This window comes from Quercus robur, chromosome 8 (genome assembly GCF_932294415.1).
Source record: "Quercus robur chromosome 8, dhQueRobu3.1, whole genome shotgun sequence".
NCBI classification, from domain to species: domain Eukaryota; kingdom Viridiplantae; phylum Streptophyta; class Magnoliopsida; order Fagales; family Fagaceae; genus Quercus; species Quercus robur.
Genome location: NC_065541.1, coordinates 47388892 through 47415770, shown reverse-complemented (window position 1 = coordinate 47415770; position 26879 = coordinate 47388892). Strand labels below are relative to the sequence as shown.

General features: G+C 33.6%; 2 protein-coding genes across 2 annotated transcripts; both read left to right on the top strand.

Moving 5' to 3' along the window:
* Positions 1-1320: 1320 nt before the first annotated feature.
* Positions 1321-2384, top strand: LOC126696724 (chlorophyll a-b binding protein of LHCII type 1). The gene has a single exon (XM_050393418.1). It carries the CDS (start codon positions 1421-1423, stop codon positions 2222-2224), a length of 804 nt encoding a protein of 267 aa, XP_050249375.1. The 5' UTR covers positions 1321-1420; the 3' UTR covers positions 2225-2384.
* Positions 2385-20717: 18333 nt separating this feature from the next.
* On the top strand, positions 20718-26143 carry LOC126696723 (probable receptor-like protein kinase At2g42960). The gene is made up of 8 exons (XM_050393417.1): positions 20718-21277; positions 21865-22601; positions 22687-22791; positions 22989-23111; positions 23503-23673; positions 23764-23893; positions 24045-24254; positions 25535-26143. Exons 2-8 carry the CDS (start codon positions 21937-21939, stop codon positions 25652-25654), a joined length of 1524 nt encoding a protein of 507 aa, XP_050249374.1. The 5' UTR covers positions 20718-21277; positions 21865-21936; the 3' UTR covers positions 25655-26143.
* Positions 26144-26879: the final 736 nt, after the last annotated feature.

Here is a 26879-nt window from a genome sequence, read left to right as displayed (position 1 = left end):
AAAGAAAAAAGATTTCATTAAATTGGGTCAGGAAAATAAAATGTGCTTCAAAAATTAAATCATTTTTTTGTGGTAGCTTATGAAACTTGCAGTAGAAATATTGAATAGGACGACCATATTTTCCAAGCATAGGTATCTATGAAACTTGGTTGTTTTATTATTGACTGCAATTGGAGTGGGTAAAAATTAGTTACAATTTCTTAGATATAATATTAAGATCTTCAATTAAACTCTACACATGGTTGCATTGAATAATAAAGTACAATTTTTTTTTTCAAGAATCAAATTCAACGTAACTAATGAGTTAGTAAATGAAATTTTGTCTAAAACATCTCAAAGATATTAAGATGAACATATTCTTTGGCAAAATATGGTGCAGGAGTGATGATTGCAATTTTAACAGAATTCCTTAATTCTGATCTTATAGTTAAAAAGCCGACTCATATGCTCTTGGACAATTCTTAAATTTTGAGAATGAGCCTAAAACTACTAGTGAAGTAGTGATAAAGAAAAGAAGAAAGTGAAGTACGTCGTGAGAATGTGACAGTCTCCTAAGGGTTGGATAAAATTAAATTTCAGTAAATCTAATAAAGGGATTAATTCATCAACTATGGCTTCAATTTTTAGAGATTTCTTTTGGTTGTCCTAAATGTGCAGAAATCGATTGGATTTGAGAAAAACTTGTGGCTAATTGGCTATTGCTTTTGGGGACTATGGATTTGTTTAGTACGTGCATTTTAAATACAGTTTTTAATTTTTTTGAAAATAAATGTAGGTGAAAAAGTGTATAAAAATACGTGTAATATTATTTAAAAATTAAAAATATATGTTTAAAATAATATACCAAACAGTCCATAACTTTAAGAAATTGTGAAAAAAAATAGTACTTTTTTGGGAAATATTACAAATTATTATTATTATGATTATTATTTTTGGATACTGAATACAAATGGTATGTTGAATCGCCGACATTATAGTTAAACTCATTAATGTTCATCCATTATGAAAGAGGGCCCATATTGTCCCTGTTCCCCTATCCATCAATCTTAAGAGGTGATATTGTAATCTTAACACAGCACGTGGACTTCTTCTATAGGCTACAGTCTTAAAGATTCAATCTAAAATTCGAGGATGGAATTGCCCCACAAAATAAGATAAAAACAAAGTTCCAAGCAAAACTGGTGGTGTTGAAGAGTGCCGACTGGATAGATATTCATATGAAAATCTTGCTGCACTTCATTTTCACCAATGAGAATAGAGATACAGATACCATAAGATAAGGGCCCCTTACTTTCTCTAACACTATAAATTCATAACTAAGACTGTTCCTCATCCATCAAACCCACCTCAAACCTCTCTCTCTCTCTCTCTTTCTGTCCCTCACATTTGCTTGGAGACATTCTTATTTTTTTCCAAACCAATGGCTACCTCAACAATGTCTCTCTCCTCTCCTTCTCTAGCTGGCCAAGCTGTCAAGCTTATGCCCTCCACATCTGACCTTCTTGGAGAGGGCCGAGTAACCATGAGAAGAGCGTCTGGCAGGCCCAAGCCCGTCTCATCCGGAAGCCCATGGTATGGTCCGGACCGTGTCAAGTACTTGGGCCCATTCTCTGGTGAGCCCCCATCCTACCTCACTGGAGAGTTTCCTGGTGATTATGGTTGGGACACTGCTGGGCTTTCAGCTGACCCAGAGACATTCGCCAAGAACCGTGAGCTCGAGGTGATCCACTCACGATGGGCCATGCTTGGAGCCTTGGGCTGCGTTTTCCCCGAACTCTTGGCCCGCAATGGGGTCAAGTTCGGTGAAGCCGTTTGGTTCAAGGCCGGGGCCCAAATATTCAGTGAAGGTGGGCTTGACTACTTGGGAAATCCAAACTTGGTCCATGCTCAAAGCATTTTGGCTATTTGGGCCGTACAAGTGATCTTAATGGGTGCAGTTGAGGGATACCGTATTGCCGGTGGGCCGCTTGGTGAGGTGACAGACCCAATTTACCCAGGTGGGAGCTTTGACCCATTGGGCCTTGCTGATGATCCAGAGGCTTTTGCTGAGCTTAAGGTGAAAGAGCTCAAGAATGGTAGATTGGCCATGTTTTCCATGTTTGGATTCTTTGTTCAGGCCATTGTTACTGGAAAGGGCCCATTGGAGAACCTGGCTGACCACTTGGCTGACCCTGTTAACAACAATGCTTGGGCATATGCCACAAACTTTGTCCCTGGGAAGTGAGGAAGTGAGATTTAAGAGAGGGAAGCTCTTGTTCTTGGACTGAAAGTTGTGTGAGCAAGAAGTGTGAAATGAGATTATTGGTAGTGATGTAAACCAATGAAAAATGCATGTGAATTTGTGATACTTGGGTTTTTTTTTAAAGAGCACAATTTCTTTTTAAGTGGGGATATCTTTTGTGATTGCGTTTGCGTATTGAATTGAAGTCTTATTCGGCTATTCCATTATCTATCTCCTAGCTGACTATCGAACAATTCATTATTTATAATTCAAAGTGAAATTTATTTAAAGAACATAAGCGCCTGGTGGTGTGTTTATAATGATTTTTATTTTCATTTTTTCCATACCATAACAAAAATAATGCTTGAGGTATGCTTTTTTTTCTTTTTCTTTTTCTTTTTTTGCTAAAAAAAAGGGGCTTGTAAGTGTGATCATGGCCACCACACCACTTAAACATCAGCATTGCCTTATGGCATAGGACCACTTGAACACTTATAAGGCATGCCACTACTCAAACTCACAACTCCCAAATTTGCAAATGTTATGGGTCTCTAAATTAATGATTTTGTATTTAATGAAAAATAAATCATTTCTATCATTGAGATTACATTATTTGATCTTCTATATTCTATATATAAAAAGGTTCGATTTGTAATTTAATTATTTTAAATAAATATGTCCTATATACGCACTGATGTACAAGTAGTTTATTTAATGAACTTTAAATTTTGTGCAACCCCTAGCTTGTACAGGATCTACGCTTAAATTTACCTAGTAACATCCATGTTTAAATGCCACAAAATCCTGTCTGGAACGTATGGCTGGAACCTAATATAAAAATGTATTTTTAATTAAATAAATAAAAAAAGATAATGATTTCATTTTAAGATATAGGACTGCCCTACATAACAAAGTGGCCTACCTAGATGAACCTCCTTCAGCAACGAGCTGTGAGTCTGTGTCTCACCTGGATTGAACACTACATGAGAGAAAGAGGAAGACAAGAAAAACAGAGAAATAGAAACACACACAGACAAAATCTAATGATAGCAACAACAAAAAAAAAAAAAAAAAAAATGAGTAACACAGAGTTTTCATATTTGTCCAACTCTATCCAGTGAAGAAAAGTTATCATGTTTGTCATAGACACAAGCAAGGATAACATAATAGCCAATCACCGTTAATTTAGCGAAGAGCAATGCTATTGACACATTATTTTTCACAAACTTAATTATAATTTGTTTAAGTTGAAAGTTATGATTGGGTATGATTGCTTCACATATATGCCTATTATTGACATTTATTTTTACCTTTTTATGAACCAAAATCACAAATTCACAATAACTCGCATAAACTGTTACGAAAAATTTTATATTCTTAAAGTTATCACTTAATAAATCCTCTTTTCATCAGAATTGGAGGGATTGTCAACCTAACTGGTTGTTGTTGTTATAAGTTGTGAAGTAATGTAATCTGTAGATTCAACATTTTTTTTTCCCCAAGAATTAAAAAAAGTTCCATAGTAGATGAACGAGGCAAACATAAGAGGAAGCAATAATTGATGCCTAGGCAGAGTTTCCAAGGAACAAGAAAACGATTTTTTTTTTCAATGACAACATGGGGAGGGTGTGTGTAACAGATCAATGGAAGTATTGTTAAATAATTGTTACAGAACTAATAAACTTATGTGCTATGGAAATAGTGTCTCCCAAATGAAAAATTTTATCTTATTTAAATTTATAATAATATTTACCTAAATCGAATGAAAGAAAAGCTATAAAGATGTTGGGGGAGGAAGACATGATTAAGGATTATGTTTTTCTTCCTCTTGTGTTTTTTCCCCAAGATCCAAACATGAGCCACGAGAAGAACACAAATACAGACACTCTTAGCTTAAAGCTAGTCAAACCTCTTGTCTCTAAACACCAAGTCACATTAGGAAATCATTCTCACTGTCTCAAACAGAAGAATCTTCTTAAAAACCCTCTACTTTTTCAATTATATTTAACCCTAGCTAGGTACCTTTTACTACTTCTTAGATAATTTTTTTCTTTTTTATGAAACATAATATTCTTATATAATGTATAGCATAGTAGCCATGATTTATGCTTGAGTCTTAAAATAATAAAGAACAAAAACTGGATAATGGGATGGGTGCGACCGTGTGGGAATTGGGATGCAAAATTAAACAATTTAAGTTATTCTGAAAGACACAGAATTTGTGCAAGCATCCAAGAAAGGAGCATCTCATTAAAATAGTGAAGGTGACACAAAGAAACCAACAAAACAAGAGACTCTGTGACACCCTCATAGGTCATAGCTACAAGATCTTCATGTTTCCCCTTGGGTTTATTAACAAAACACTTCAAAGTGGGTTACTAAGAGGATTTACAAAATGCCAAAAAGTTGTCGTCTATTTAATAGTAAATTGAATAAAATGTATATATGAAACTGGTTTATAAATGCAATCAATTGTATGTTTGGGGTGACTAATTAGAGGTTTGGCACTTGGCTTGTCAGTAAATATGCACTCTCCATCACTGTTAGTACCTAATAAAACCAATCTTGTCTGTGCCTTAAACTGGCTTTAACCATACATTTATGGTCCATCTAATAATTTTTTACAATTGAAGGAGTTTTAATTATTTGCAATTACATAAATATTGTATTTTGAAGTTAAATTTGATTAGTATTGAATGAATTTTTTAAACATGATTCACCTATCAGGAACTTAGTAAATGGTGGGTTGTAAGTGTCCTTTAGATTTATGTATGGTTTCTTGTAGTTGAGTCTAGAGATGTGTAATTTGATGATTAAAGTCAAAATATTACTAACACTACATTGAGTTTTTACTGTTGTCGCACGAGTGCTATGCAGCGGCGTTTCATGATTACAGGCCTACTTGAACTAATGCCAAAAAGAGAGTTGGTCTGCTTCTAAAGTTGCTTTAGCTTTTGTGATTGAATCACTGAAAGTAAATGTAGGAACTTTTACCCTATTTGCAAGTAATAAACTGATAATTGATGTTTTTGATTATCAACCAAAAAAACAAAAATGAAATGTTTCTGATTCAGAATTTCATTCATAAGCAAAAAATAATAATAATGGAGAAGTGTGAAGCAAACATCATAGTTTATTACTAGCCATTATGTGAAATCCAGTTGATGGTTTGAAAGCCCTTTTTGATAAAGAAGTCGACAACACTTTACCGGACTCCTTATTGGTAGAGATGGAGTATTGTTGTTCAAGATGACGTAAAAACTGTGATTTAAAAAGTATTGTGAAAACATGTATTTAAAATATTCATAATGCAAAAAATATGTTTGGTACTATATTTTTAATAATGTCTTTTCAAAAATGAAAAAACATAATTGTGTGTGTTTTTTTTAAAAAAAAGTGATGACATGTAGTCTTATCAGTGGGACCTAAAGTTTTTAAAATATTTACAAAAGTATCATTGAACAATATTATTTGAAAACTGAAAACTAGTAAGAGAAGTTTTCTAAATTCAGTATTTAAACATCCTAAAATGAGAAATATAACTCAAACACTCCTAAAAAAAACACTTATACCAAATATGTTTTTTTTTTTTTTTGAGTTACAGTTACCAAAAATGCATCCTAATTCCTTAAGTCGAATATGTAGTTCCATAAATTTTGTTTGGCCCAACCTTTGGATGCAAAGGTCGTTGGCCAATGCAAGCGAAGATGGCACGGATTCACTAATTGAAGAAATTATAAGATCTACGTGGTGGACAAGTGATACAGTCTGTCATTTCACTAAAAAAACTTTCACTTGTTTAAAATTGTTAGTTAGAAATTTTTTTTAAACAGAACTTAATTACTAACTTAGCAATTTTAAACAAGTGGAAGTTTTTTTAGTGAAATGGTGGACTAGTTCTCCACTAATTGGCCACCACACTTGCTTAAATAAATAAATAAATAAAAAGCTCAACCTCTTATTAAAATATATATATATAAAGATAGATTTTTTTATTTATTTATAGAGTTTCAAGTTTCAACGTATGACGATTGTTTTTGTAATTTTTGTCTTTAGTCTCCTATTCAATTATATAAAAAAAAAACTTTACTAATTCAACTAATTAGAACCCACAAAATATATAAATAGTTATTATTAGTACTTCTTCGTATTTATTGTCTGTTTAAACCGTCTAAAATACACATTAGCACATAGGTTACTTCATACTCTTATATAGGCTCATAGCATGCTGATGATTTTTGTGTTTTGTGTTGTGTTGTGTTTTTTTTTTTTTTAGCTGAATCCGAATGAGAACATTAGTACATATACTATTACTACGTACCCTAATTAATTTTGTTTTTAGTGAATCTTACTCTAATTAATTGACACCTTAGTAGTTTCCTTTCATTTCAATACTTTATGTTGGAGAAAAGCATCTTTAATGGTGTTTTCGATAAGATAATCTTTCAAATCAAGAAAGAATTATTATTAAATCATTTAAAAAAAAACTCATATATAAACATTTTTTGTGGTAAAAGAAATAATTATAAGGTTTTGTGCTTTTATATATATATATATATATATATATATTTTTTAACACACACGAGGGGAAGGAAAAATATTTTTTTAAGAAACTTATAATAGTGTATATCCAAAAGGATTTAACTTTTGGATAAACACTAAACAGTACATGCTTTAAGTCTCTTTTACTTACACTCATTTTCCAATGTGGGATTAACCTACTATTTTTTTCTTTTGAGAATACTAAGTATTATATATATATAGTATTTTTAGATGATCATACTAACGAGTGTCCTTAAAGTATTGGTTAACAATTTATTTTAGAAAAATTTTAACACCACCTTTTATGGGAAATGAAAAAAACTGTCAAAATATTAATTGTTTTTTTTTATTTTTCATAAAAATTTTCTTTAAATGGATTATTAACCAATACCTTAAAAGCATTCGTTAGCATTTTCCATTTTTAAAAAGGTTTTATTAACTTATGTCTTTTAAGGCATACATTAATAAATCAATTTAAGAAACTCTTTTTATGTAAAAATAATAATTAACTATTTTGACAATTTTTTTAATTTATTATAAAAACTTTTATAACATAGATAATTAAATATGGACATACATTAATTGGACCATTTTCCCAAAAAGAAAGAAAGAAAATGTAAGGTTTAATGAATCCCCCCAACTTTAGCATGGATGCGTCGATGATGTGAGTGCTATTATCCATTTATAACTTCAAGATGGTTACGTGGACATTTTTGCTTGTAATTTGCTGTGCCGTACACGTACCACTCCTTTCATACTCTGCTGAAGCATAGAAACATTCCTATTTTGCCACCAACCCCCCCCCCCCCCTCCCCGGCCCCAAAAAAAAAAAAAAAATCCTATTTTTTTTTTTTGATATAGAATAAAAAAGTTTTTACATCAGGCATATCTTTCTCAGAAAAAAAAAGTTTTTAATTAATAATTAAATTACTACATTTTACCTAATTGAAACCTAATTAAACAATAAATTTTAGTGGACTTTTTAATATTTAAATATCAATTGAATGTTATTTATTTAACTTTATATATATATATATATATATATATCATATTATATCACATACTATATAATAAAATAGCTTAAAAGTCGCAATTGCGTCAAGTGGCTACTCTCACTGATTAGTAAATTAATTATATATTTTTTGTTATGATACATTTCCTCAATTAAAGGATAATATTTAACAACTATTTAATTTAAGTAAAACTATTTCTCAAAAAACAATTTAAGTAAAACTTTATCATTTAAATTTCAACAAATTTAAATTTTATTCAAACTAAAAGTCTATTATAAAAAATGTCTAAACTTAAATTCCATACAATAACCTATGTTTTCTTTCTTAAAAAAAAAAAATCTAAGGGATAAGATTTAACAATAATTTAAAACAAGTTTAAATTATTTTCAAACTAAAAGTCTATTATAAAAAATTTATATTTTCTAAACTTAAATCCCACACAGTTTTTTTCCCCCTCAAGTTGCATGATTCAAAAATAATTTAAAACAAATTTAAATTCTATTCAAACTAAAAGTCTATTAAAAAGAATTCTAAACTTAAAAATCTCTCACAACTCACGTTTTTTTTTTTTTTTTTCCTCAAGTTGCATCTTATTAAATTAATATCTTATTAGGATATTAAGTTATAAAACTCTTGACTAAGGGATAAGATTTAACAATAATTTAATTTAGATAAAGATTTTTCATCTAAGTTTTAGTTAGAGGTATGCATGGGTCGAGTTGGGTCGAGTTAAAGAGATTTTTTTACCCAACCCATCTTAGTGGGTTAAAAAAAATTTAACACAACCCAATCCATCACATAAGTTCAACCCAACCTAACCCACATGGGTCGAGTTGATCCAATGGGTTGGACAATTATTATTATTATTATTAAATTGAGCAGAAAAAAATATATCACACCTGCCACTTGAGTTGATAAAAAAAAATACATTAATATATAAACTAATATTCCAACTCAGTTATACATTAATATGTGAACTAATATACATTAATATTGGCTTTTATGTAGGATAGGAGGAAGAATCAGTTATTTAAAAAAATTTATTAATTATATAATATATTTTAAATATATATTAAATATGGGTGGGTCGGGTTTGGCGGGTTTGGAATTTTATGACCCGAACCCAACTCGACCTGCTATCAAAAAAAATTTTGTAACCCAACCCAACCCATCAAGCCCTAAAAACCGACCCAACCCGGTTGGGTCGAGTCGGTTTTGGTGAGTTGGCGGGTCGGTTGCATACCCCTAGTTTTAGTAATTTAAATTATACTTCAACTAAAAGTCTCTTATCAAAATTTTCAGAACTTCTTTATATTTCGCCATGATTTTTTGATACAATCCCCCTTAACCACTAAGTCTTCCCTATAATTAAATCTCACACAATACACCCGGCGGTTTTTTTTTTTTTTTTTCTTTTTCCAAAATGCAACTTACGCTTATTTTTTAATTTGATAAATTCATCTTACTTATTGTTCTTTGCTTTTGAATTTGCATGCATGATATTATGCCAAAGGAAGTTTACTATAAAGAAGCAAAATAATGGACACCCATTTAAGTTCTTAGTTCTATTATGTAAGTTTTTATTATTATTATTTTTTTTATATTCTCAATTTTTGACTTTGTGTTTGTTTTGATTTTCGGTTTTGGTTATTGTATTTAATATGTGAGTGTGTTGATTTTGTCAATTAAACTATCATTAGGAGAAAATTGGTATTGAGGAACTATTTTATTTATTATTGTTTGTGCTGGCTAGGACATTAATTAAACATAAACCAAATAGGAATGATCAAATCCATTCCATATCTCATATTAAGAAATTAACACAAAGTACAAAGAGAATTTTAAAATATAAAAATAGATAAACACTTATAAAGTCTAAACTCTAAACAATTAGAACTTAAACTAATTTTTTAATTTTAATTAATTAATTAATTAATAATTTATATTACTATTTATTTAATAATTGAGTTTTAATTATTTTAAAATTTTTGAGCGTACATATGAATCTTCATCAAGCAGTGCATTGCATGGAAATAATACTAGTATATATAGACATAGACACATGATTTAAAAATTGTTCTTCTTGCTTCTTGAAATATAAAACTACCAATTAAGTTTTTGGACTTTTTCAATATATCTTTTACAATTGATAAAAGGTAATCTACTTAATCTTTTTGTAATATAATTGACTTTATTCGACAAACTTGTAACAACATTTTTTTACCCTTTAAAACAGCTTAGGATTTCAATTGGGTCATTATATTAGCTTAATATTTTATGGATCTTCTTTAAGTGAGAAAGAGAATGTAAAGTAAACCCATCTATGTTTAAAAAAATAAAAACAAATTATCATTCTACAAATTTTTTTTAGTCCCTTTGTTTATATACCACCTTTTTAAATTTTAGGGATAGGAGATTTTTTTTTTTTTTTTTTTTGGGATAGGAGATTTAGACCTAAGCATAGAGTCTTAAGTCTTTAATAATACTTATATTAAAAAAAGTTGGGGTCATTTTATACGTATCTCATGATGTAAATAGCCAAATTTGTGAGCTAATTAAGAAGGGTGTCTATCCACGTGCCATGCACGTGATCACGTGAAGGGGATTGTTCCTCCACTGCAGTTTCTCAACTTGGAAATTGCAAATGGCCAATGGGAAATCATTCCAGACCCAGATGCTTTCTTGAAGTTAGAACATGATTTAGAATGATCGGACAGGCTAGGGTTGGCCTTGGCCATTGAAGTCAAGAATTTGGAGTGCAGTGAGATACATTTCTCTCCCCTCCTTAATTGGGATTTGGGACCCATCAAAAAACATCTTTCAACCTTTTTGTTTGTTAAATCACATCAATTAAGCTTTTATTTTAATGTTAATCTCACAAAAGATCGAAAAGGATTTCTTTGGGACATACTTTAATCAAAAGTTAATGCTTCAAATCAAAGCTTTTGTGCCTCTCCACAGTCCACCATCCTGTGGCTATTGGAGGCTTTTCCTGCCCACATGCCATGATTATATTTAAGGAAAGGCACATTTAATTTGTTTACTCAAAATTAAAAGTTTAATCCTTTATGTTAGAGAATATTATTTTTTATGAATTTTGCATTGACGAATTTACCCCTAAGGACCGTTGGACCAAAATTTTAATTTTCTATAATATATTATCCATCAAACAGTTAGATAGCCTTAACAATTTGCAAGCTTTGGTATCCAATCCTAACCATTCAAGCTAAATAATTTATTTTGAGAAATGATATGTCTGCAACATTTTTACAACAAATTTTAAGTGACAAGTTGTTACTAGTTGTTATTGTTGGGACAAAATAGTAATCTTAGCGTTAGTTTGAAATTTGAACTAATAACAACTAACCACCTGTGATTTGTTGTAAAAATATTGTAGACGTAACATCTCTAATTTATTTTTCATCATATTTTTCATTTTTTCCTAATCAACTTTATTACCATTTCATCGTATTGTAAAATTATTTCTTCATATTATATACATATATGGTCGTTTGATGAAAATATTTCTTCACATTATATACATATATTGTCGTTTAATATCTTACTCAAGATTTGCAAATGAACATAAAGTGAAAGGGTGTAGTCCAAACTTTGTAGGAGAAAAAATTTTGAAAAAAAAAAAAAAAACTCATAACCTGTTATTTTTTGGGCCCAAACAAGTAGCAGTATAATTTCGTGTTAAAAACAAGCTTTACAAACTTTGGACTCAAATTAATAAAACAAAATTTTAACAAAAAAAAAAAAAATCAATTTAAACTCACACGTCTATAAATTGTATAATATGTGCAATTTATATTATATAAATATGTGTATTGCACGACTTATGAACATGGTCACATGGTCAATATGTATTTATGATATATATATATTTTTTTTTTTTCAATCGACACTATACTGACTCTATCTCAATCACCCCCACAATAACATAGCTATTAGCTACAGGCCTACACCAAAGTCACAAGGAAAAACAAGCGCGCACACACCATGAAATTAAGGAAAAGCCAACTCTACACCACTAGTCTGCCACACACTGCCCTTCAACCCACAGCCCTAAATCGAACACAATAACTATTACCCAGAAAAAAGAAAAAAAGAAAAAAAAAAGTAACTATTATTATTATTAGGGATAATTGCACTTTGCCCACCTGTGGTTTGCCTCTAATTCTATGTGCCCACCCGTGGTTTAAATTTTGACACTTTGCCCACCTGTGATTCTGACCGTGAGTGCTTCGTAACCCACCTCAATGTTTTCCGTTACTCTAACACCAAATAAATAAAAAACACATCCCAAAACGGATCAAAACTCACTCTCACTCCCACAACTCACTCACTCCCATCCAACCCAACGAAGATCCTACACAATGCAATGCGCTTCGCTTGAGACTCTAGACCGAGAATCATCTGGGCTTTGATCGTACAAGTAACCCGAGGAAGAAGGAGTTTTGATTCTAGGTTCATCTGAAGCTTGGTTGAGTTCATTGTGCAGTAGATTTTTTGTATTTGATCCGTTTGTTTTCTCAAAGATGTAAAAGCAGTTGAAGGCTTAAACAATTCAAGAATGGCTTGGAAGGATCAAATAATGATCCTTGTTAAAGATGCATTTAGTTCTTTGTCATCCTCCCAACGCCAAAGGAGCAACACCAGTACTCAAAAGGAGATAGATCCTTGGCAAAAGTCCTATACAAAAATTGAGCGATTCGAGCAAGCTATGGAATTTCTTGCCATGAGCATGGAAGTTTGTCGCACTAAACTAAGTGAAGAGACAAACTCGGTGGTTGGCTTGGAAGATAACATACATGAAGTGGTCTCACTACTGACCACCAACGATACTACTAAGAATTGCTCCACACTTTCCATTGTAGGGATGATGGGAATAGGGGAGACAACTCTAGCAAAGATGGTTTTTAACCATGCAGATATTCAGAAACATTTTGAATTCAGATACTGGGTGTCTCTAACTGGTATAGTGGACAATAAGTATGAAATCCTGAAAAGATTGGGCGAAAATGTCTTGGAAAATCATGGGGAACGAACAGAAAAAGGTTACTCATTCAAAGAGGTGAATGATTTCTTGAAGGGTAGGAAGTACCTTGTAGTTCTGGACAAAATCTCAAGCAAGGAAACCTGGGACACTCTGAAAGAAGCATTCCGAGATAAGAGAAGCAAGAGCAGAATTTAGCTCACCACACGAGACGAGAGTGTAGCTTCACATGTTGACCTAACAAGCAACATGTACCCACTTAAACTACGAACACAAGAAGAGAGCTGGGATTTGTTTAAACAGATGGTGTGCTTTCAGGCTGAACCTTCTAAGTTTGATCATGGACTCTCACCAGAATTGAAAAAACTTGCAGAAAAGGTTGTAGGCAGATGTGGAGGCTTGTCATCTTCCATCTTAAATCATGGGTATCTATTGTCCGGGAAAGAAGTGACGTTTAAGGAATTGTCAAGGGTGCTTGAGCATGTCACTCCTAACCAAACACCTTGGTCGGAAAACTTGGAAACAAATGCAAAAGACTTGCCTCCGCATCTAAGTCAATGCCTTTCTTACTTTGGACAATTCCCCAGATACGCTAAAGTTTCTTCAAGAAGATTAGTCGTTTTGTGGGTTCCTGAAGGGCTTGTAAAACAAAGTGGTGATAAGCCAAAGTCTCTTAAGTCTGTTGTAGAGAAATATTTGCCAGAGTTAATAAAACACAACTTGGTTCAAGAAGTGGAAAGAAAGCTTAATGGGAGGGTCAAGACATGCAGCTTCCTCAGTGTTCTGCGAGAACTCTGGTTGCGAGAAAATCCAAGTTCGGACTTTGATCAGCACGTACTTTATTATTCCATTGAAAAAGATTCCAGTTTTGGTGGCAACATAAATTCATCAACACCAAATATATTGCAAAGCATTAGAAATCCCCTCTCCTTGCTTTGCTTTGATACTCGTGAAGGAGATAAACCTGGAGTAGCTTTTGGTCACTACCATAAGAAGGGCATTGCAAGTGGGTATCTGTTATATTTAAAGAGAAAACAAACGGATCAAATACAAAAAATTTACTGCACAACGAACTCACCCAAGCTTCAGATGAACCCAGAATCAAAGCTCCTTCTTTCTCGGGTTACTTGCACGATCAAAGCCCAGATGATTCTCGGTCTAGAGTCTCAAGCGAAGCGCATTGCATTGTGTAGGATCTTCGTTGGGTTGTATGGGAGTGAATGAGTTTTGGGAGTGAGAGTGAGTTTTGATCCGTTTTGGGATGTGTTTTTTACTTATTTGGTGTTAGAGTAACGGAAAACATTGAGGTGGATTACGGAGCACTCACGGTCAGAATCACAAATGGGCAAAGTGTCAAAATTTAAACCATGGGTAGGCACATAGAATTAGAGGCAAACCACAGGTGGACAAAGTGTAATTATCCCTTATTATTATTTGCATACCTTGACTAGTGATCTCATTTTTAAACACAATCTTAGCACACTTTTAAATCTTACAACAATTTTAACTTATTACAAACGACTCTAAAGGAGCCAAATTCCAATTTTGAACAAAAACAATTTTTCTCTAAAATTTTGAGAGTTCAATTTTAGCTGATGCTATTTAGAATGCCCCCATATAAAGATAAATTCATTGTAAATGCTATGGGTTTTTAAAGCATTAATTATTAATTATGTTGACACCCTATTTTGCAACCCATATTTAACCTCACATGGAGGGTAAAAGGGTAATTTCACATTGGAAATATGCATCTTGATTCTGGTTATTAGATCCTTAATCTCATTTCACCAAAATTATCTTGATGTTGTAATGATCAAATCGACTGGTCATGAGCTCTAATCGGACCATTAGATTGAAAGTTACCATCAAATCAAGTTTTAATGGCTGAGATGCACTATCACAAATTGAGTCTGACTATATGTGATTATGAACAATTGATTTCAATTGGTTATAAGTATAATCAATTTGAAATCGATGATGTGTCATAATTTGATTGGTTAGGACTATATTTTATGGTAGGGTTATACATACCTAATTAACTAGATAGTTAAACATTAATTATTCAATGAGTAATTTATGCAATTATCTTTTAATTAGGATAAATTGGGAACCAATTAAGTCTGAAATGGGAGTGATTGGAGCCATTTAATATTAATTAGGAGTTAATTTGGAACCTATTAATGTTAATTGTGCTGAAACCATTTTCTAACAAATTACCTCTGCTCACCATTTCATTGATATCTCTCAGAATATTTTGAATCTGTGAATGAGGTTAATTTTCCCATAAACTAGACATCTGGGGCTTCAATTTGAGCACAAGAACGAGACAATTCCAATCAGAATTGTGTCAGATATGATTATTCGAAGTTGGCTCTACAGGTTGTTATAGTAGCTACGGGAAAACCGAATTTTGGCTTGCTCCTCACTCCCACCAATCTTTCCATTTAATGCACCAGATTTCCTCCAAGATTAAAATGAGGTCTAGGTTCATGATTCTTTGTCAACCCTCATTAAATGGCCTTCCATTCATATTTCCTCCACCACTACTATATAAACCCCTCATCTCCTTCATTCCAAAGTACACAAAAATCCCCCTCTCTTCTCTTCTCTTGAGTTCTAGTGAAGTTGAGTAATCTTGTCATATCTTGGTCTTCCTAAGACTTAAGGTATTGAGTGAGACTCACTCTCCCTCTCCTATCTTTTCTTTTCCTCCACCCTTAGGACCTCCATCAAGAATCCCCTCCTCCATTATATGGATCTTGCATGAAGGTATAATCCTCTTCCCTAATTGTTTGTTTATATTGCCATGATGAGAATTTAAGATTAAAGCATGATAATTCCCTTGAATATGTTTGAATGTTCTTATGTGTTATTCACATGTTCTTAGTTGTTCATCACATGTTCATGCATATCACTAGATTTAATCTTAAATCCACATCAAAAATATGAAAAACATATTTGTTTATTAATTCTTTCAAATCCTTGAATCTAGGTTATCACTATCCACACACATTCATTAGAGTTTATTTTTCAATCCAAATGTCATGCTTAATAAATTGAATTAGGGTTTATCACATGCACACACATTAAATTCAACATACAAATTGATTGACATATTGGATGATATGATATAAATGTTGGCCACCATAGTCTAGAAGACCGGTTTCACCGGGCAAGGTGGGTGCCTAACACCTTCCCACCTTGTAACATAGCCTCCGAACTTAGATCAAGAGTTAGTAGATCAAATGCTTATCCATGTAATTTTTGATTTTTAGATTGTAACTAGGAAACAAAGCCATGTACTTTATCTTAGATTGTATCTAGGACCAAAGCCATGTAATTTTTCTATGATCAATGTAAATTCAATTTCAAATTAATAAAATGAGGAATTTTTCATTCATGATTTTCTTATTTTTCCAATAATTAAATAAGTAGCGACTCCATTGTAAAACCCTTAATCTAAAAAGGGAAATATAACTAGTCGAACCTCCATTTTGAGAGGCAATAACACGACTCCACCCATTCACGTGGGTTTGACCCAACATCCTATAAAAAAGGGGGCCAGGGGCGCGGTCTCTCACAAATTACCTTATATTTTCATTTTTCATTTTTATTTTTATTCTTAGATAAGATAGAATTTCAATTTTAAGAAATTTCACAGTTGAGATTACTAAAATCCACATTAATCACTTGACTTTAAGCAGCTGGAATTCATTACAAGAGGCGCTCATGATAAGTACATAAAACCAAATCTGAACCTAGACAATTACTTGAATGTAACCATTTTCCAATTAAGGGAATATGTTTCTACTATACATAGAATGTGTGGCAAGTAAACTTAATTTTGTGCTTGTAATGATTTCTCTCTCCCTTCTTTGAACGTTAATATTAAATGCATATCCCTCTTTCTCTTTCATTATAATGTATCATTTAAGAAGATAATTAAAAAAGATTTTGCTAATGGCTTTAGATTCCCTGTGTTCTTTACTACTATTAACAAAAACACACACACACTGCGTGTTCTTCATGCTTCACAAGATATGGTATCTCATGAGATGGGGTATGAACCACCCATTTCATTTGATGGGCCTCAAAAACTTGTGGGGCTTACTGGCTTAGGCTTACATGTTGTGAGAAAGATGGTTTGACTCGATTACAAAGTAGGTCACGAGCTTTTAATTATTACATTTAACTGATTGAGTTCCCCTAAAAAATTTCTTAATGATTCATTTTAACCCAAGCTTTAGGGGGTTAACATAGAAAAATTGAAAATTTTTGTGGCACTAAAATGTTATAACCACGACGAGGGATAAGTTATATTTAAAAGATTGTTTATGTAAAGTTGTGATTTACAAATTTGTATTTTGTTGGCTTTTATTCCGTGCCAAATTTGATTGTAATTATTTTCAATCTTGTGTACCTTGTATTTATTGTGGGATTTGATTGTAAGGGTTGTGTGCTAGAGAGAGAGAGTGTGTGAAGACTCAAGCAAGTGAAGACAAAAGACTTCTCGTGGGTGTCTCATGACTAAGCTTCCCACGAAGTGAAGCATGTGCCTTGCACATGACTGGAATGCGAAGAGTCTGTACAGATGGAGATAGCTGTGTCTCGCGAGTATCTTGCGGGTAAGGCCTTCCTATGAGACACCCGCGAGACATTCTGTTCTGCCAGTCTGTACTGTCTAATACACACTTTCTGTACCCTTACTATATATATCCATATTACCCACAAATGTGAAGGAGAGCTTCTGAGAGAAAACCCTAGCTAAAACACTTGAGAGTTAGAAATTGTTATACCAACAATTCTCTACACATTTGTTTGTGGAATTTCCTCATCTCCTACCTCTCCATTTCCATACCATTGAGAGGTCAATGGCTCAAATACTTACCACACCTTTTGAGAGTGTCCAGTGAGGTTTTGGTGCTGCTGGGAAACATTGGAAGAAGCCAAGGATGGTAGATGCAACATGGAGCTTGTTGTGGGATCCGGAGAGCTAGACAAGACACGGTTCCGAGAAGTCTTGTTGGAGTAGGAGCTTAGAGGGTTTAGGTACAGAGGGTAGATTAGGCTTGGAGGGTCTCTTACTTACCCATGTATCCCAACTGATTGTCTAGTGGATTGATTATCGCTTGGAGGGCGGCGGAGAGGTTTTTCATCGAGTTCTTCGGTTTCCTCTTCGATAACACGTCTCGGTGTTATCTGTGTTTGCATCTCTTTTCCCTACTCTTGTTCATTTCATTTTACTACTGTGTTGCTTTAAATATGAATTAGAGTAGCTCTCTTGCTTGTTTGCTTGCGTTTACACTATTCTGCACTTAGTATTAAGTTAGTGTAAAATCAATCAAGCTGTAATTTGAATTGGGGGTCTAAACAAGCTATTGTGTTTTCACACTTTTCGAGCTTTCAGTTTACAAAATTCAAAATTTATTAATTTGGTGGGAACACTAATGATTTTATTTTAATCCGCACTTTAGGTGTTAATTGTAACAATTGAAAAGAAGAAGAGGGACAAAAGCCAAAGGCAAAGAAAGGAGAAGACTAACTAGATATGGGTATAGTACCATAGCTATCATACCTAAAGCCGAAGCAAGGATAGTCATTGAAGAAAATTGTAGTTTGTGCACATGTCCCTTATGGAAGAATGAATGATTTGTTCCTTACAGATAATGACTTCACCACTTGGTTCTTGATGCCAACATAGCTCCAACTATTAGAGAAAGAAGGGTAAACCGATTACTCAAAACAAGGAACATGCCAAAACAGGGGCATGCACTTTGCTGGAAATGAAATTCTCGTTTTTATAAACTTTGTATTTTGTAACCCCTTTTAAATTTGAGTTCGGTTAATGTGTGCCCTTAGGGCACATATTAAGCTATCCATTTTTGGAAATATTTTTTCGAAAATTGAAAAAACTGTCAATACTTTTTCAATTCCCGAGAAATTTTTTTCCAAAAATTGTTAGTTATTGTATGTCCTTAAGGCACACATTAGCAAAATCCTTTAAATTTTTTATAGATTATCCATTTATGGATTTTTATAAACTAAATTGAGATAAAAACAAACCACAGGAGGTAAATTATAATTTTCCTTTAATTTTTTTAATGCATATTCTATTACAATTTTTCAAAACACTTGTCTTATTCTCGCTGCCACTCCATTAAGAATAATAAAATGCATACACTTTATTTCCTTCTCTCTTATCTACTATCGGTGTCACCAAAACAGGAATGGCACAATGTCTCTCCTTCATTCAGATTTGATCCAAGTCTACTTTGTATTGGATTTCCCTATCTTGAAGAGGGAGCAAAGAATAAATGAGACACCTATGATGATTGTTTTTTATTATTAGATCAAGATACTAATGACTTTTGCTATATGCATGATTCCAATCTTAATTTATTATACAATGATAAAAAATTGTCAATTAAATTTATTTTATTTTTTAACCCAATTATTGTAATATTGATTAGTTATTGAGAATGGCAATTGATATTTTAAAAATTACAAGCGCACTTCAAAAAATAAAATAAAAAGTTATACTAACTTTTTATTTGATTATGGATAAAATTTAGTTACAAATTTGGTTATAACCATTAGCTTAACACAATTATATATTTTAAAAATCTAATAGTTGGACTGTATGTTTTTTTATATTCTTAAATTCTTAACATGTGTGGGGTCCAATAATTGACGGGCCAGGCCCATTTGCTGATGAAGGGTCCAAAGGCCTAAGCTGAAAAAGGTCATGACCAGAGCTCAAGAATAGTATGGCCCAATTGGCCCAGAGAAGCGGCCGAGGACAGTGCAGTCCTCGGCTGACCCAAGAACAAGGGCAGAAAGGTAAAGGGACGTGCTTGAAGGGAAATCTAAAATATCTAAGAAAGGCTTCCTTTGCCACCCTCCCCATGCATATCTCTGCGCCTAACAGAGCCTTATCCGTTAACTTTATCAACAACTCTCAACGACTTAGGTCTGGGACTGATGGGACAAGTATCAGTCTTGGAAAGGTTGACCCTACACGTGGACGAAGGAAATTGAACGCATGCTAGTATAAAAGAAAAATATGTAACCTAAAGAGGGGGGTTTTGTCCGGAAGGGGAGACACCTGAACCATTTATGAGCTCCTTAACAAAACCACAGCCGGGTAAACATGACTTAGCCTTTCGATCCCACTCTCTACAAATGATATTGTATGGGCCCATTTATGTGCGAACCCAACTCAACTGCGGTTTAACGCAAATCGTGTCCCTACAACATGCATTTTAAATTTTGCGTCAATAAGATGTTATTAACTTTTTAACCTATACACTTGTTTTTATGTATAAATTTATATTACAAAAATTTGAAATTTAAATATTTGATTAATAACAAAAAAAATTGATTTTTTTTTCTTATGAAAATTTTGCAAGTACTGAAAATATGAAAAGAAAATATAATTTACATTTAATAAAAAGATATTGAGTAGACTAATAATTATTGGTTACAACTAAATTTTTAGTCAACTTTTATCTTTTAATTATTTAACCTTTTTAAGCAGAGGTATTATCTTCTTAAAAAAGAAAAGAAAAAGTAGAGGTATCGCAGTTTAATAAGAAAATTGATCCTATATTCCTATTACCAATGGCTAAACTTTTCATGCAGCAATAACAAACAAATTTTGGGCTGTGAAGTCCAAATTAAAAGAACTTTCTGTCTAAAATGCTTTAATTTTATGAGCTCCACTGGCAAAGTACAAAATTTCAGTCTATTGCAAAATGTGCAATGACAGACAATAATGTTCGACTGTTCTGTTTTTTTTTAATAAAAAACTAAATTTAAAAAATTTCAAGCAGTTTCATTAAGACAGGGACAGTTTGGTAAGTAAACCTAAGTTCAGCCTTAGATTTGGAGTTCCCTCCTGTTGGGTTGGGTTGACTCTCTCTCTCTCTCATTCTCTCTCCACTTTCTAGTTTGCTTTTGTTTGCTTATTATTCAATATTTTTTCTTACCCAGATATAAATGCCACTTCTGTTCACTTTCATCTTTGCTTTTCCTTTACTGTTTCTCTCTCTCTCTCTCTGGTTTCCTCCATTGCAAATCAAGCTTTACTTTCCAGCTTGCTCAGGTCCCTTTCTCCCCTCCATTCACGCACACACACATACACATACCCACCAACCATTTAACCCACCTCTGCTTTTTCTACCCTTCCAAAAATCCCACCCCACTTCACTCTATATATTTATAAAAACTCTCTCTCTCTCTCTCTCTCCTTTCCTTTCAAAGATTGGATTTTTGTCTGGCCTTCTTCACTATTTCTTTTATCATTCTCTGAATTCTTTTTGGCCCACTTGAGGCCACTATCCCCTACTTGTAAACTACTCCTCTTCAGCTCTGTCCTTTTGGGGCATCTGGGTTTTTGTTATTTAACCTCTACATCTATGCTTATTGAGTCTTTGTTGGCTCAAAAAGAAGCCCTTCCTTTGCTTCTCTGGCTGCTCAAGGAAGAGGATCACTACAAAGGTAAATGCTTTCCCTTTTTTAAAATTCATATTGGCTTTTATCCATCTCTTACTTGGATCATAAGTGATGCTTCCCAACATTTATTCCTTTTTCATAGATTTGGATTTGTGACTGTGACTTGTTGCCTTTTGGATATGTGTGTGCTTTTTCCATACATGTGAATTTATTAACTTTCTTTCTTTACCATGACTTAATATGCAAACTGGTTTTCTGATTTGTTAAATGCTTGAAATATGTGTGAGATTGTTTTGGAGTGAGTAAACTTTCATTAAACCCTCAATGTAGATGTTATTAAACTTCCTTAATGGTTCTTTCAGATTCTTAATTTTTGTTTTGTTAATTTCTTTTTAAAGCGTGCAATCTAAGATAAGAATCTGATATCTCAACATTGAATTTGGTTCGTTTTCTTATTCTGTACATATCACAGTAAGGCTGCAAATAACGAGCCTGATTGCTTGAGTTGATTATATATTATTTTGTTTAGGTTTCTTCACAAAAACTGACATTCACATTGGAGAACTTATAAAGTTTAGAGGTGTCCCTATTTTCTTGTTTACAGAGTTAGATAACATGGTTCTGTTACCCAGGTGGGAATGTTTCTTTGGTACGGGAGCTGAGAGGAACAAGTCATTGGGATTTTGAGTAGCCGGGGATCAGAGATGTCGTCTGAGAGTTCTTTGAATGCAGAATTATCAAAAAAGACTCCACTTTTGGGTTTGAGACTATGGGTTTTGATCTGCATATGTGTTGGTGCATTTATAGTTTTAATTCTCTGTATATTATCTGTCTGGGTCTCCTTTCGGAGGAAATCTAGGAGATCTGTGGACAAGTTCACTCTTTCCAAAATACCAAATGTCTCAAAAGATATCAAGGTTGACAAGGTTGGGACTCAGGGTTCTCATTATCACCCTGAAAGTTTATATCTTTCAGTCCATGATAAGTCAAGTGATAAGAATTCAGAGAAAACATTGGTTCATTTGGGCACGAGCAAGTTGAGCGATCCTGATAACATCAGTCAGTGCAGCTCAATTTATCATCATGAGAGAGCATTAAGTTCAATGTCTGGGGAAGAAGGAAGCTCTGGGACTATTAGGAAGCAGTCTACATTGTCATATACAGGACTTGTCACAGCCTCTCCTTTAATTGGCTTGCCTGAAATTTCTCATCTTGGGTGGGGCCACTGGTTTACTCTTAGGGATTTAGAATTTGCAACAAATCGTTTCTCTCCGGAGAATGTGATTGGTGAGGGTGGATATGGGGTTGTTTACCAGGGAAGACTGATCAATGGAACTGATGTGGCTGTGAAGAAACTTCTTAATAACTTGTAAGGATGCTCCAAGACACATTCTCTTACTTTACAATGCTTTTGTTAAAACTTTCTTTATGATTGTAGTGAATTGGGTATATAGGGGACAGGCGGAGAAAGAATTTAGGGTTGAAGTTGAGGCCATAGGCCATGTTCGACATAAGAATCTTGTTCGACTCCTGGGCTATTGCGTTGAAGGAGTTCACAGGTTAGATTCCTTTGCTTTTTCGATTGATTATTTAAATCCCTTACTAATCACTTTACCTTGTTGCCAAATAAAATATTATACTGTTGTGCCAGTGCTACTGTGTTCTACTCCCAATCTTTTTATCTGCAATAGTTTGTGCTGTAGTTTAAAGGTTCAATATCAATGAGAGGATAAACTTACTCGCCAATTTTACATAGGATGCTGGTGTACGAGTATGTGAATAATGGGAACCTAGAGCAATGGCTTCATGGGGGAATGCGCCAACATGGAACCCTTACTTGGGAGGCGCGCATGAAGGTGATTCTTGGTACTGCAAAAGCGTAAGTTAATCTTTCAACGCAAAACAGTTCATATGATTTTTTTTCCTGCGTTTGCTGCCAAATAATTCATGTAACAGATTTGAAACCCCAGCTTGATCTTGTAGGGAATTTGACTCTGAAAAATTATATTTTTGTCTAAATTGTGGGAATTTTGGGGATAGACATAATTTATCATTCTTGATTGTTCCTGTTCTTTTGTGACATTTTTATTTGTGGCTAGTCTTCATCTTTCTTTTGAACAAGCACTTAAAATTATGACAAATTTTTTCCGAGTGTTGGTACTTTCTTAGATCTTCTAATATCACTCATGGCAATCTTCAGTGATAATTTAAAACACATCAATTTTGGAACTTTGAATAAAATAAAAATAATTTCACACATTGGGTTGCAGGCTTGCGTATTTACATGAAGCAATAGAACCAAAAGTTGTGCACCGAGACATAAAATCAAGTAACATCCTGATTGATGGCGAGTTCAATGCCAAGGTTTCTGATTTTGGATTGGCAAAACTCTTGGATTCGGGAGAAAGTCACATCACAACCAGAGTGATGGGAACATTTGGGTATGTATAATATTTCATTTCCCTGAAGTTATCTATCAGCTTATAAAACATTATGGGGGTTCAGAAGTTGGTCTCTTTTGTGAATTTCAGTTATGTAGCACCTGAATATGCTAATACTGGCTTGTTGAATGAGAAGAGCGACATTTATAGTTTCGGTGTACTCTTGCTGGAAGCAGTTACAGGAAGGGATCCAGTGGATTATGCCCGGCCTGCTAATGAGGTACCAAATGCTCTAAACCTTTGTCTACTACTGAGCATGTGTCCTTCAACATCCCCTCCCCCCTCTCTCTCTCTCTCTCTCCTGGTTATGAGGTGCTTCTTCCTTCTGATTTAGTAGAGTTTTAATAAGCATTTCATTATGCTCATGGCAGGTTAATCTTGTTGAGTGGTTAAAGATGATGGTAGGAACAAGAAGAGCAGAGGAAGTTGTGGACCCAAACCTTGAAGTTAAACCCACTACACGTGCTCTAAAACGTGCTCTGTTGGTAGCACTAAGGTGTGTTGATCCCGAAGCAGATAAGAGACCCAAAATGAGTCAGGTTGTACGAATGCTTGAAGCTGATGAATACCCACTTCGTGAGGTGCAAATCGATTCTTATCCTCGAAAGATCATTTTTTATTCACTTGTTTGACCGTCTTTATTTGGGTTTTGAAATGTCTTTTGAATATTTGTAAATGTGCACATTTTTTTTTCCCAGCATTTACACATTACGGCTTAAATGAATTGAGCCTCGCAAGCTGTTTGAATTCAGCTTGATCAAAGTTGTACGGTCTTAAGCTCATGCTGAGCTTGATTCAAGCACAAAATTTCATGTTAGGCTTAATTTGAAAATTGTTTAGTAAGCTCAAGCTTGGGTTGAGCTTGGTTTGATTGATAAGTGAATTGTGTTCAATCTTGTTTTTGGTAAACTTGAGCTCAAGATTGATTTTGAAGCCTAAAGTCATGTACGTGCACATTTGAATTTTAGGACATTCAATGATCTTTTTTGTTCATCCAAACAAACAAAAGATATGATTTAATTTAATTTTACAAACTTTGTGTACCCACATGTGTTTATTTCCTCCTTGGATTATTGGCTTATCGAGCATATTGTCGAGCCTATATGAACTTAGCAAGCTTGGTTGCAAGCTTTGCATTACTTAAGCTTGCTTGTTTATCAAATGGGTCTAGAAATCAAGCTTGAGCTGGTTTACTACATAGACAAACTAAGGACTGGAGCTTTGAGATGCTCATAGCTCTGCTTGCTCCTTTGCAGCTCTAAATTCATTCTCTATTTTAATGTTTTTTTATTTTTTTATTTTTATTTTTTAATAAATTTATTTATTTTGGGTGTCATACATTATGCTTGGAAAAGAATTAAAGCTTGATTGATGTTGCAAACAACTGATAAGAACCCCTCCTCTTCCCGCTTTCTGCTCCAAACATATACCGCTAGCTTGGACCTTCTGGTATTGATTCAACTATGTACAGCTTAATGGCTTCTAGGAGACACTGTATTACGTGCATTTGCTACAGTACCTCCTCCCCCCCCCCCCCACCCCAAAAACCCACCCACCCTTCTTTCTTCTTCCTAAGTATAAGTTAAAAAAAGAAGAAAAAGATTAGCCCTTGAATCATTAACTTGTAGATTATATATGTGATTTCTCTATCATGTTAAGCTCTAGAATGAAAGTAAACTTCTAGTTAGCTTGCTTTGCTTGTGGTTTGTCCTCCTAACTTTTCCCAGTTTAATCTCACAATTTTACGCCAAATGTAGTTCTGGTGACAATGGATTTTTAAATCCTGTATTTTTCACTATGCTCATTAGAATACAGGAGTTAATGAGAAACTCATATACTTGACTTTGACAATTCTTTTCAGGATCGAAGGACTAGAAGGAGTCGTACAGCAAGCATGGAAATTGAGTCCATGAAGGAAATTTCTGATCCAGCTGACTCTGAAAACAAGTTAGGGGAGGTATCTGAGAGAACTCTTGGATAGGACTGACAACATTTGACAGGGTGCATAATTTATTCTCACTGCCAGACTGAAACCTTTCAGTAACTCATCAAATACTACACATCTTAAAGTTTGCTTTCCGGATAAATCTTCTAATTTTATGAACGGAGTTGAATTGGAGATAGCGCGTGCTTAGATCATGAAGGTTTTTCTGTATTGTCATTTGAGGATTGAGAGAGGTGCTTCCAGCCCCATAAACAAGCTAGAGGGGAGAGCCATTGAGACTTTTGTTGTACAGTCATGTCTTGGACCGGTGGGCTGTCTTTCCAATACGTGAGTGCAATATTTACTTTTTTCTTTTTTTTCTTTTTTCACTTGATTACTGCCATTGAGATGGCAAATGATTCTAATATGTATCTCCCTTTTTTCTTTCTTTAACTTATCATTTTGTATTAGCCCTTAAAGGATTGAATCAATTATCATGTCCTTCTCTTTATGCAGTGATGTCTTGCTCTTAGTTGCACAGCAGAATGATGGTTGTTCCATTATGTTTCTTTTTCTCCTTTTCCCCCATTCCTTGCATCAGATTTCAATCAAAGCATTTGTCTCTTTACAGTTCAGTCTCTGCTTGAACTATAATGCCACGTCTATGTTTATGCCACAACCAAGTTTGAGTTCTAATCAATCATAATTGATGATACTTTTTGTCCCTTGAGTGATCTTGGTGCTTTGTGCTCATGTCAAGCAAAATATCTCCCTCTCTCTCTCTCTCTCTCTCTCTCTCTCTCTCTCTATATATATATATATATATATATATATATGGAGGGGAGTGGAAGGATTTAATAAAAGGCTAGCTATGCTTATAGGATACACAAAGGAGGTAGTTTTGAGCCATCCTTCCAATCCTACTTCCCGATTGTAATCAGTGTTGGATCCTAAGGTGGTGGGATTTAATTAATTCAATTGATAAAGTCTCATGTTAATGAATAAGAGTTTTGGATTCAAATTCCGCTTACACTAGAAAAACTTTTGGTATCTTAGCCTAATAAAAAATGATCATTATAAAGTGGACATCAAAGATTTTAAGTCCTATCGCATGTCCCTATATAAAAAAAAAGTTGGATCCTAAGATTTTTGAAGGACAAGAGTTAAACAAGTTGACATTTGCACTAGAACTAATTTGAATCCAATGCAATAACCTCATTTCGATATGAAAGGAAAAAATCAACAAAGTAAACAAAAGTAAAAAGGTTTAATTCTTTTTTAT

What these genes read in the sequence shown, in the direction of transcription:
- LOC126696724 (XM_050393418.1), top strand. Translation starts at nt 1,421, where the DNA reads ATGGCTACCTCAACAATGTCTCTCTCCTCTCCTTCTCTAGCTGGCCAA.
- LOC126696723 (XM_050393417.1), top strand. Translation starts at nt 21,937, where the DNA reads ATGTCGTCTGAGAGTTCTTTGAATGCAGAATTATCAAAAAAGACTCCA. An exon ending in AAGAAACTTCTTAATAACTT is followed by an intron (nt 22,602 to 22,686) that starts GTAAGGATGCTC and finishes TTGGGTATATAG; the next exon opens with GGGACAGGCGGAGAAAGAAT. An exon ending in TGCGTTGAAGGAGTTCACAG is followed by an intron (nt 22,792 to 22,988) that starts GTTAGATTCCTT and finishes AATTTTACATAG; the next exon opens with GATGCTGGTGTACGAGTATG.